Raw genomic sequence first — 12,229 nt, 5'->3', positions numbered from 1 at the left:
TACCTGTGTACTCCCTCGGCTGGGTGAAGTCGTCGACCGGCCGGACTCCGTTGACCTCACGAGCCAGCTGGTTATAGCTGTGCTGCAGCGGGGCGCTGTGGCGCCGCTCGCGGTCCTCCCTCGACTGCCGCCCTGCCGCGGTTCTCGTTCCACCGCACCAGGCCCTCCAGCAGGTACACCTGATAGTGCCGGTCGGTTCGGCCACCCCCTCCGGCGGACGCACCCCGGGCCCGTCCGAGCACCCGCGGGGACCTTCGGCCACGAACTCGTTCGGTCCAACCGTTCGATCCGGCGGTACGCGGTGGAAAACTGAACGAACGGGTCGGTTTTAACGAGGGCCCAAACTTGGAAGGAAATGGAACGAACGTAAAAAATGGTCATCGCGGGTCAGGTCAGGACACACGGGGTGGAAACGCCCACGTCGAGGGACCGGTGCCGTTTTGTCTTTATAAACAAGCGTTTGTCTAATTCAACCTGTGTCCGTTAACGCAATACATTTATCGCTTTCCTTTAATTTATCGCTTGTTTAATCGGAGAACGGCTGTATTTTCAAGCCGCTTTCAAGGTATTGATTTTTTATTAAATGTTTTTTTTCGGAGCCGCTTTCAACTCATTGATTGATTGTTTATTAAAGAATGGCTTTATTTGGAGCCGCTTTTACACTGTTTTTTACGTATTGCTTGTTTATTATTCAAATAAGGAAGAAAAAATGTGTTATTATTCTCGTGGACTTGTTGCTTAAAATAGAAAGAAGGGACAAGCGTGTGTAATACAGAACGATTTATTTAGAAAAAACACAAGCACAACACAAACAGCTGTCGGAGGGTGTGTCAGCAGGGGGGTGCCCTGGGTAGAGCCGCACTACGCTTTTTCGGCTTTTTTTTTTACAATGGAAGCTAAGTCAATGGGCGGACGGCTCCGCCATCGCCTTCTCTGACATCGTCACTTGTTCAATTTTCAACGTTAACCCTTGTTCAAACTACTTAACAAATAACACACTTGTATCTTCGATAATCTGAAAACCTAATTTCGATTACCTTTTTTATACTTTTCTCAGAATCGGTTTACGTTCCGTATCGGCTTAGTTTCAGTAGGTCTCAGTGCTCAGCTGAGGTCAGAACATGGAGGCCGTGCAGGGGGTGCTCCCAGATTGGACTACTTTTTACGACGGCACTTCATTAGGACGAAACACATTCTAGTTTGAACTACTATCATATCACACATTCTCCAAAGCATATCTTTTATATATTTTATGGACCATATTAACCATCTGGATATTTTATTTTATGATCTTGTTTATGTTGTATGTGTAGGCTGTGTGTGACGTGTTCAAGTGACTGACTTCGAATTCCCCCCTGGGGATCAATAAAGTATTTGTCTATCTACCTAAAGTGCATTATTTGAACTTGAGTACATTCCGAGCTAGTGGTTCATTCATGGGTTTAATGCCTTATCATGCTTCACTGAGCGTGTATTGACTTTAACTATAAATAAATCAAACAACTCCATGCATTATCTGAATGATATGAAAAACCAGCCCATATATCTCACCGTATGAGTATTAATCATTCTCTCCTCTCCCTCTCTAGTATGACGTTGATTGTTGTGTCGCCTGTTGAATGGTTTAACACTTACAAATGCTCCCAAATATATTAAAGGGGACATATCATACCACCAGGTGTATGTGTGATTAGCCATTACAAGCCGTTTTCAAAATGTGCAGCATTGTGACATCACAGGTGGGCGTGTCCATCTAGATGTGTGACGGATAGATGGACACGCCAACCTGTCACAATGCTGCACATTTTCAAACCTGCTTGTAATGGCTAATCACACTCACACCTGGTGGTATGAGATGTCCCCTTTAACCATTATGGTTTTTTTTGCATGAAATAAACATATTCAATTTAATAGTACTTGACAATTTCCTTTTACCAATTATGTACCGTCTTCACGTGTGACTTTGCAGTAAAAAAACATTCAGACTTTGCGCTCAGTTCCAAAACAAAATCACATCTGACTGAAATGGTTGGTTATTCTTAACAACCCACAAAATGCAGCGTTCCTATTGGTGTAAGTTCTTCTGTTTTCCCCCTGTGAGCACGAGCGGATGAGCCGCTAATTTAAGGATAATTCTAGTTTATATTTTGATTTAAGTTTGGTGTATTTCTCATTAAACAATGTCAGTTGAATGTGTTTTATTGTATCGCCTTCTGATGAAATGCACAATGAAATATTGCAACACTTTAGCTCCAGCCGAATCCCCAATACCATCTTAGTCTGGATTAATTTAGCTTTTATTTCACGAGTCAAAATAGTACAAATTTGCACATTGAGACACACTTAAGTGAAACCAAATTGCCAGTAACAACATGATTATGCATGTTTAATTATTATCAAACATGCAAAATCATGCATGTTTCAAAGTCCTCTTAGGCTTTCGGTCGTCCGTGTCCAAAGGCTCCAGGCGGCTGAAAAGCACCCCACAATCAGCCCCCAAGGCCCTCCCCTCGAAGGGGCAGGCCATCCCTCGGGCCCTGGGCAGGAAGGAGAGCGCTCTCCAGCTCCTCTCGCCCGGACCCACCCCCAGCCGGCACAGCAGCCGGTCGGCGGTCTCCGGCACGGCGGGCTGCAGCAGCAGGCCGTACGTCCTCAGGCACTCCAGGGCCACGTGGAGGAGGGTGTCAAGCCAGCGGCGGTCGCCCTCGTCGCCCCGGTCCAGCTTCCAGGGCGCGTGGCGTTGGACGAAACCGTTGGTGAGCCGCACGCAGCTGCTGACGGCCTCCAGCGCCTTGTACGCGTGCAGGCCCTCGTAGTGGCGCCCCACCACGGCGGGGAGGGCCCGCACCGCCTCCAGCAGGCGCTGGTCGTCCGCCGTGGCCCTGCCCCCGGAGCCGGCCGCGAACAGCTCCGGGCAGAAGGGCGGGTAGCGCTGGGCGGGGTTGAGGGCAGGCGCCGTGCACCGGTTCAGCAGGCCGCCCAGCGAGTCAGCCAGCTCGGCGTTCAGCACCTTCAGCACCTTGCCGTCGTTGTAGTCGCAGTCCGAGTCCGGCACGCCCTGCCGCAGGAGGAAGTACCTCAGGCCGTCCGTGCCGAACCTCCCAGACTTCTCCACGGGGTCGACCACGTTGCCCACGCTCTTGGACATCTTTTTACCCCCCACCGTCCAATGGGAGTGCACGCAGATCGTCCGTGGCGGCGGTAGCCCCGCCCCCAAGAGAAAAGCCGGCCAATAGATGGCGTGGAACTTTAAAATGTCCTTCCCTATGACGTGGTGGGCGGAGCTCCACCACTGCGCGTGGGCGTCGGGGTAGCCGGCCACGGTCAGGTAGTTGACCAGGGCGTCCAGCCAGACGTAGACGGTCTGCTGGGGGTCGCCCGGGACCGGAACCCCCCACTGGAGTCGGCTCCTCTGGCGGGACACCGAGAGGTCGGGCAGCTCCTCCTGCAGCCACTGGAGGACGTCCTGGTAGAAGCGCTCCGGCCGGATGGCGCCGGGGTTCCCCCTCAGCCAGGCCAGCAGCGGGCGGCGGAACGCCGACAGACGGAACATGTAGTTGTCCTCCTTCATCCACTCCACCTGCGGAGCGGGCGGACACGAGCGCGTGAGCCTGGGAGGGTGAAAGGCCAATAGGGCGCTTTTCTCCAAAGCGACACGCAATAATTGCATTCAACAGTGAAAATACACACACACACACACACACACACACACACACACACACACACACACACACACACACACACACACAAAAAAAATCATGAGTATATCAAATTAATCCGATTAGCAACCTGTTTTAAGTGCTACACGTTAGAAACAAGATGGAGGATGTTTTTATCTTCCTTTTCATTAGCCAAGACACAACATGCCAACAACTTGATTTCTGATGTTGAAGGTGGACTTCAACAACAATGCACGGCTTGATTAACAGTTTTCCACCTGTACCTTGTGCCCACTGTCTAGGGAGATCTTGATGTCTTTTCCCGAGGAGTCCAGGGCGTCGACCACCTGTGACGGCGTGAGGAAGCTCTCGTCCTGCATCGAGTACCAACCCTCATAGCTCCCCTTGTAGATGAGCCCTTTGTCCTGCAGCACTGTCCAAAACCTCTCCACACCCCTTCGGTGAACCGGGTCGCTGGTCCTGATGTAGTCCGTGTACGAGATGTTACATTGGACGAATAGACGTTTAAATCTTTCGGACACATCGGTGCAGAAGATGAGCGGATCTTTGCCTGCAGATTCAGCTGCCTGTTGGATTTTCAGGCCGTGCTCATCGGTGCCTGAGATACAGAAGGACATGGAGCATACACATTGTAAACATGACAACAGTCATTGCCAATAGCACACTTATGACATCAGTAGCATTGTTCAATCAAGCAAGATAATTACAAAACCATGCTTTGTTATAGCGTTACCTGTAGAAAACTTTGACTTGAAGCCTTGAAGTAGTTTGTATCTGTGCAAGCAGTCTGCAGTCACGGCCGAATACAAATGTCCTAGATGCGGGGATGCGTTGACATAGAAGATGGGGGTAGTGATGAAGAAATGCTCTTCATCGCTGGGGGCGGGTGTGCTCATGTGCCTGACAACCAACCTGTGTGGATTGCCTTGGTATGCGCTCATGCGCCCAACATCCAACATCTGTGGACCGGCTTGATGTGTGCTCATGTGCCCCACATCCAACCTCTGTGGACAGGCTTGAGGGACATGGCATTGTGCAAATAAACGTGTAGGCAACCTTGGTACCACACTATAGTTTCGAATGATAAACCGGCATGGGTTCCTCATGTTGACATACCAGACGGTGATCCCATGAACTCAGCAACTCAAGTAGATCCAGTCAGTCAGTATGACAGTTCCCAGTCTCCATGCATGAATGGTAAGCACTCCCGTAAGCACTCAGTGGCCAAACCGTCATCTTTTGAGCAAGGCATTTCGTGCCTGACACCAGCCAGTATCGCCGTTACAGGTCGCAGAATATTTTTAACTAAGAACTTGACTAGAGCTACACGTGAGATGTTTCCTTGTCAAGGTTAGATCTGTTTCCGGTTTTGTAAGCGCAACGTTCCGTCGACCAATGAAATTGCTCCATCGTCTTTAAACCCGCCTTCGAACGGTAACCACCAATCATATCGGAGAGTCTTCCTCCAACTTTTTATATTCAGTCATGTGGTTTTTCAGGGTACTTCGCCCCATATGTTGATCTGAATGTATCTAAGGTGTGTGTCGACCATGACATAAAACAACCCAAAAACAAATGCGTAATTTCTTACAATCAACACTAATTACATGGAGGGTATTAAGGTTTAAGTTGTAGTTCTTTACTATTTTACAAATTACAAAGAACGTTCCATTTTTTTTTATACTTACGGCTGAGGAAATGTTGTCTAATACTATAATCCTACATTCCTGTAACCACTAATTACAAACAGATCTGGCTCTACGAATCATTTCGTTTATCCATATGTTATAGTTTATTTTGGAGCCTACGTATGCTTATTTCTGTCAGTATAACTAGAGACACACAATAATTATTGTGTCTCAACTTAAAAGATTTTTTAAGTTGAGAAACAAGGATACTGGATTTTATTCCCAATGATAGAGACAAATGTTTTCGGTCAAAATCCAGATATTTTCTAAATATATAATATTTAAAAAATATTATAAAAGCAATCTAAATAGCATGATACAGAATGTTGTTTAAATTAATACGCTATGTAAGCTTTATCTAATTTATTTTCCTACATTAATATGGATTGGTAACTTACTCCTACAAACTTCCCGTCAACTAAAATAAAGAAAATGCATCAGAGGTCCTTAACTAAATCGGAGTAAATCTAAACTGAACCGATGCGAGGTTCCTTGACCCAGTGCGGTTCTGTTCTTGGTTTGCGGTACTGGTTCCTGGAGAGCGGGTCTGATTCCTGGTGAGCGGGTCTGGTTCTGGGGGTGGTTTTGGTTCCTGGGGAGCGGTACTGGTTCTTGCGGAGTGGTATAGGGGCTGATCGCAGCTCCAGCTCAGCCTCTGTCTGTCGTGCAGCGTGATCAGGAAGTCCTCAGCGCTCCCTTAGTGGATCTCTTTCAACAGTCACGAATGGGCTGAAAGGTAAACCTTAATGTACAGACAGTTTACTTTTTCATTTTAAATGATTAACAAAATCAACGAGTTGGTTCAATGTCTTAATTGATCGTTTCCTCTGGGATATGTTAGTCAGAACAGAAGACCATCATCATGTGATCTAAACCAAGAGACCACAAGCCTACTTGCCAACTCATTGAGCTCATTTCCATATTACTTGGTGTCGCTCAACGCAACGTCTGCTGTCATTTTGTTTTAGATGGATGTCAACCGGAAGGATTTCTACATCGGTCTGTCGTTGGCGATCGGATCCAGTGTCTTTATCGGGGCGAGCTTTATTTTGAAAAAGAAAGGCTTGCTACGATTGGCCAGCAAGGGTTCAACGCGAGCAGGTAACATCAGGGTCTTATCAGTTTACACTCAATACTTTTTATAAGATAGTGGTGCTCGACTCTGAAAGGGGCCTGATCAAACAAATGACCCACTTTATAACACGATCGTGTTTGGATTTAAGTGCTAAGTGGTTGCCCACATCCAATGCTGAGTATTGCTTTCTTTCACAGGCCAGGGAGGTTATTCTTACCTTAAAGAATGGCTGTGGTGGGCGGGGCTGATCTCAAGTAAGACCATTGTATGCAAACCTACCTTTTCTATGAATACTCAAATATGTTGTCGAGGCGTTTGCGAAACAAGCGCCTGGCTGTAACCCACGCGGTCCTATACATTGATGCTATTGTATTCAGATCAGGAGCTACTCTGAGTGGGATGGCTATTGTCATTGGTGATGTTGTGTCGCCATGCCTACATTGTTGATATTAGCTTTGAAGCGGACATTATTTTAATTGCAATTTGAAAGAAAATATTTAATGAAAACCTTCCATTCCTCCCTATCTCTCACTTTCAGTGGGAGTTGGCGAAGCTGCAAACTTCGCAGCATATGCGTTTGCACCTGCAACCCTTGTGACCCCTCTCGGAGCCATGAGTGTACTCGTAAGGTAACGGTGTTGGCTACCGTTTTTACGCCCCCCCCCCCCCCCCCCCCCCCCCTTCTCGTGTTGACGCCACTGGCTGTCACTTGACCCATAAGGCCGATCAAAAGCAGGAAGCAGTGCCTTTAGAGGAAGCTAGATCGACCGTTATATTATGCCTTCTCATCAAGAATGCAAACCTTGGTTGTAAATCCGGAATAGACCATTGACCCTTGGCCTATGTATTCTGTGAATTCATTTCACTAGCAGGTCGATGCGTTGTCGCTGCGGACAAACAGTTGTCTTTTTTTGTTCATCTCTTGTAGTGCTGTGCTGTCCACCTATTTTCTGAATGAGAAGTTGAACGTCCACGGAAAAGTGGGATGCCTGTTGTGCATCTTTGGCTCCACGGTGATGGTGGTGCATGCGCCCCAGGAAGAGGAGGTGGCCTCGCTCGGCAGCATGGCTGAGAAGCTCAAAGACCCCGGTATGGACACCACACAGGGAGAACTCAAACCATGGAATCATACATGCATTGGAATTCGGCCGAAACAACCTCCCTGTTGGATTAGACCGGGGTTTGTTTGGCTGGAACTTCCACAGGAGTTCCTGAGGATTCAATAATAACAAAATGATCTGACTGGAATTGTACTATGTGTAACAACAGGCATTTATCCTCCTTGCTAGGCTTTATTGTTTTCGCCACTTCCGTCGTTCTGGGCAGCCTGGTCCTCATTTTCGCCGTGGCGCCCAAGTACGGCCAGAAGAACGTCCTGGTCTACATCCTGATCTGCTCCGTGATTGGCTCGCTGTCCGTGTCCTGCGTGAAGGGCCTGGGCATCGGCTTCAAGGAGCTGGTGGCCGGGACGGCCGTGCTGAAGGAGCCGCTCTTCTGGTGCCTGTTCGTCTGCCTGGTGATCTGCGTGAGCATCCAGATCAGCTACCTGAACAAAGCGCTGGACATCTTCAACACCTCCATCGTCACGCCCATCTACTACGTGTTCTTCACCACCTCGGTCATGGCCTGCTCGGCCATCCTCTTCAAAGAGTGGCTGAGGATGACCACGGACGGCGTGGTGGGCACCGTCAGCGGCTTCCTCACCATCATCATTGCGATACTGCTGCTGCACGCCTTCAAGGACATCGCCTTCACCTGGGAGTCGCTGCCGCTGTACCTGAGGAACGGCCTGCAGGGGGCGCCCTGGCATCAGCTCCATCAGTCCAAGAGCGGGAAGGCGGAAGAGGGCGCGCCGACGATGGGGGGGTATCCCCTAGGGAGCCCTGTGAGGAGGAAGGGCAGCCTTGGGACGGTCTAGCCACTAACAGCCCCCCCCAAAGAAAGTATCGCATTTCATATTTGACTCATCAACCTTTCTAGCTCGGCTACTGTAGCGTTGACATTCTGCTTTTTCTTTTACAAAGGTGCATCTGCTTGCTGTGAGCATACACAACTGATCTACTCATCTTACTATCTGAATGTTAGGGGGGTTTTATTTCATTATTTATGACACTATCAAACTTTTGACACTATCGCCTATTTCAGTGAATTGTGAATGTGTGATTATACAATCCCAATGCTCACTTTGAGCTTACATTTAAATTCACTTGAGCCATTTTTTAATGGCAAAGCATATGTGCGTCATTTGCACCTAAAGTTCATTTATTTGTCAATATACCAATGAATCCATATCTCCTGCTGGTCTTCCTTTTTAAGTCACTGAATGACCCCAGGACTAGCTTTCAGTATGGACTGTTCTTAAGTACCCTATTTGGATCAGTCCATTCGATGTAACGCCCTTGCTATACCGTGATGTGCCTTAAACAGATGTGGTTTCAACTGACATATTCTTTATTGCATATGTACATTTACATTGTTAACGAAGATCATGTATGTTATCAATAAAGACACTGATAACACCCACTTGGACCAAAACAGTAGTGATGTGGATCATTTGTAGCACAGCACGGTAGACCCAATGTGACCCACATCATATAGGCTTCCCCGCTCATCCACTAGATTCAAAGGCTGATCCAATGAAGTTTGAAACCCAACCGCTGTAAAGAACAACATGAAACGTTTCCTAGCCATTGCAACATTAAAAGACTTTCAGTCCACAAACAACACGCATATTGCCCATTGACGGGGGGCGAATCAACGCTTGGCATGCATACAACTCCTGACGACCGGATACGTGCGTTCGCTTGAGGCCCTTGTATCAAACCCAACACGTTTTTACTCTCTTCAGGTTGCTGGGACGGTTCTCGTGTTGGTCAGTACTGGAGGTGGGGGGCGGACCAAAGGTTGTACGCGTCCGTTTTTGTCTGTCCTTTAACGGGACAGCGTTTAGTCCGACATGGATTCTGAGAACGAACCTCTGGTCCTCTGCGTCTGTTCGAGCCTGTTCAGGATGAACTGGCTCGTGTCAATGAATCTCTCCACACAGTTCACAAAGCAGCTCTCCGTCCTGGAGTCCAGCTTAGGCCCGGGTTTATCCATGCATTTATCCTAGAACAAATAACATAACGTAACAGTCAGGCCAGGGGCGTAGGAATGAGTTTAACATTGGGGGGGACACATATCGGAAACCTGACAGATCCGTTAATGGTTTGAACAGAAATATGTCATCAATTAACTACGATGAGAAAATTCACAAATATATTTTATTCTAGAAAAAGATACATTTATAAATGTAAAGGAAAGCACATTTTGAATGGCAGTAATGAACTCATAAATATCAAATTAATTCTTTAATTGCACGCTCAATCATCCAGTTTTTTAGAATAAGAAGCGGTGACAAGACGCTGTGTTGCGCTTTCAAAATAAAATAAAATATTTTTCTCCCCCGGGTATAATTTTTAGGTGGGACAAATGCGCCTGTCTCCAATATTGGAGGGGACACGTCCCCTCCGTCCCCTCCAGTTCCTACGCCCTTGAGTCAGGCTACGATACGCTTATATCCTCATAAGCTCTAGTATGAAACTGATTGTCTGAATCAGTACATCTTTCAATATGTTCTGAAGTGCATCAACACTTGACTGGGTTATTTACCGGAAGTTTGAAATGCATAAAAAAAACTTCTGATCTTTTGTGAAACCAAAGGCATGCTAACACAAAGGGGATGACTCAAGTTGTCCGTAGAAGTGCACTATTTTTGAGTTCATCACCAGTAAACACAATCACAAATGACTTATATCGTCATGAGAACTGCTGTCCTGCGGACGTCCTAGTAGCTTGCGGCTAGGGACTTACGAAACCATCAGCCGTGCTGATCCATCACCAGGACGCCTAACCCTGCTACGGTGAACCTGATCACACACAAGCTACAATGCCAATCTGTAAACCCTTGTACCCATGAAAGGTACATAATGCATGGTCATGACGAAGGTAGTGCTCTAAAGAACTGTTTGCTAGCCTAGCAGGAGAGCAGACGTGTGTGTGTGTGTGTGTGTGTGTGTGTGGGTGTGTGTGTGTGTGTGTGTGTGTGTGTGTCTTACCCAGCAAACTTCAGTCATCTGGTGCACCAGCTGCTGAAATCTCTGCTTCTGGGATTCAACCTCGATGAACTGCTGAAGCTGGGGGTCGGGTGCGGCTCCCTGTCCCTCCATCTTCTCAACACAGAACCCTCCTCGACGGACAGCAAAGCCTCAAAGTGTACCGCTCCTGACCTTCACGTGTAGCGACTAGGGACCCACCAGAGACTGCCGACAGGAAACAGGAAAAGAACCCACCAATCACAGCGCAGCTTGTGTGTGACGTCGATCTTAGATAGATACATTCATTTTGAGAAGTAGCCCATCTTGTTTCAAATGCACAGATACTATTTATTCGTTTACTCCTTAACTTTAGTCATCGTTTTACTTCTCCCTTTCTCTCCCTCTCTCCATCATTCTCTCCCTCTCTCTCTGTCTTCCCCCCCTCTCTCTCAATTCAATTCAATTCAAAAAAGCTTTATTGGCATGACTATTGGTAAACCGAACAGTGTTGCCAAAGCATTACAGTATTACAAATATTACATATAATCAGGGTGCGATTTGTGAAAAAACCAGAGGAAAACCAGAGGAAAAAACCAGAGGAAAACATTTTGAAACATTTTAAAATGTTTCAAAATGAAGACGGACCCTGTGTATTTTGGTTGTTAATTATTACGATGTAATGGTGAAAATACTTTGGGTGGGGGGCAGGGGCGAGGCTAGCCCATTTTTAGGGGTGCTGAAGCACCCCTAAAAAGGGGCTCAGCACCCCTAAAACTTGGGAGTAAGAAATGTTATTCTAAAAATTATATTTGTTCGTCTTTGAAATTGTTAAATAATGTCCAAAACATAAAATCTTTTGAGTTAGTTGAACCAATGTTAAAATTATGAAGTTATTTTTCAATAGAAATATTTTTTGTTTTTGTGTGAAAAAAGGGTGGGTGGTGTGGCAGTGGGGCTCATTGAGTGCTCAGCACCTCTAAAGCTCTGACCCTAGAATCGCCCCTGGTGGGGGGGATAATTTTTATCCCCACCGAGGATAAAAATAATTCAGCAGAGGGTAGGACGTGTAAACCAGAGGGGGGGATAATCCCCACCATCCCCACCGGCAAATCGCACCCTGAATATAATAACAATAGAGAACGTCAGAACAATATGTACATATACCAACCTGTAACAATATAACATAACATACAGATATACATATGTACATATAAAAAAAAAAGTCATTAAATTAATGAAATGAAAAGCTACATAAAACGCATTATAGGTTACTAATAATCAGTAATCAATCAAACAGTGAGGCCTGGTGTAGAATGTCATCCTCTCATGTTGTGGCAAGCTGAAATAAACTGTCCTGCGAGGACGGAGCTCTCTTTTCTCTCTCCCATTAATATTTGTAGTTGGTCTACATGGGAGTTTATAAAATGTGGGTGTTTTTGGCCGAATTTGCTAAAGTATATTACGCGGACATTTTTGAATTTGGGGCAGTGTAGGAGGAAGTGCTGCTCGGTCTCTACAGCAGCTTCTTCACACTGCTGGCACAGCCGCTCTTCTTCGGGCAGCCATGACTTCCTATGTCGGCCTGTTTCTGTGGCCAGGCTGTGAGCGCTCAGTCTGTACTTTGTTAACAGCACTCTGTGTCTAACATCAGTCACTGTGGTCAGGTAGGGGGCCACATTGTATTGTCTATTTAGGGCCAGACAACACTGC

The 12,229-nt window shown here is 46.8% G+C and overlaps 3 protein-coding genes across 3 annotated transcripts; 1 reads left to right on the top strand and 2 right to left on the bottom strand.

Moving 5' to 3' along the window:
- Positions 1-2,366: 2,366 nt before the first annotated feature.
- Positions 2,367-5,086, bottom strand: mars2 (methionyl-tRNA synthetase 2, mitochondrial). The gene is made up of 3 exons (XM_079745474.1): positions 4,414-5,086; positions 3,944-4,278; positions 2,367-3,580 (listed from the first exon to the last, which is right to left on the bottom strand). The coding sequence occupies exons 1-3, from the start codon at positions 4,784-4,786 to the stop codon at positions 2,411-2,413; spliced, it is 1,878 nt and encodes a 625-aa protein (XP_079601600.1). The 5' UTR covers positions 4,787-5,086; the 3' UTR covers positions 2,367-2,410.
- Positions 5,087-6,025: 939 nt separating this feature from the next.
- Positions 6,026-8,978, top strand: LOC307081734 (magnesium transporter NIPA2). The gene is made up of 6 exons (XM_079745042.1): positions 6,026-6,104; positions 6,337-6,469; positions 6,641-6,697; positions 6,982-7,072; positions 7,372-7,532; positions 7,733-8,978. The coding sequence occupies exons 2-6, from the start codon at positions 6,337-6,339 to the stop codon at positions 8,359-8,361; spliced, it is 1,071 nt and encodes a 356-aa protein (XP_079601168.1). The 5' UTR covers positions 6,026-6,104; the 3' UTR covers positions 8,362-8,978.
- Positions 8,979-9,118: 140 nt separating this feature from the next.
- timm8a (translocase of inner mitochondrial membrane 8 homolog A (yeast)) lies at positions 9,119-10,724 on the bottom strand. Its single transcript, XM_079745043.1, has 2 exons — positions 10,541-10,724; positions 9,119-9,551 (listed from the first exon to the last, which is right to left on the bottom strand). The coding sequence occupies exons 1-2, from the start codon at positions 10,649-10,651 to the stop codon at positions 9,390-9,392; spliced, it is 273 nt and encodes a 90-aa protein (XP_079601169.1). The 5' UTR covers positions 10,652-10,724; the 3' UTR covers positions 9,119-9,389.
- Positions 10,725-12,229: the final 1,505 nt, after the last annotated feature.

This window comes from Pollachius pollachius (genome assembly GCF_949987615.1).
Source record: "Pollachius pollachius genome assembly, chromosome: 10".
NCBI classification, from domain to species: Eukaryota; Metazoa; Chordata; class Actinopteri; order Gadiformes; family Gadidae; genus Pollachius; species Pollachius pollachius.
The sequence above is the reverse complement of the archived record's forward strand: the minus strand, read 5'-3'. Positions and strand labels throughout refer to the sequence as shown.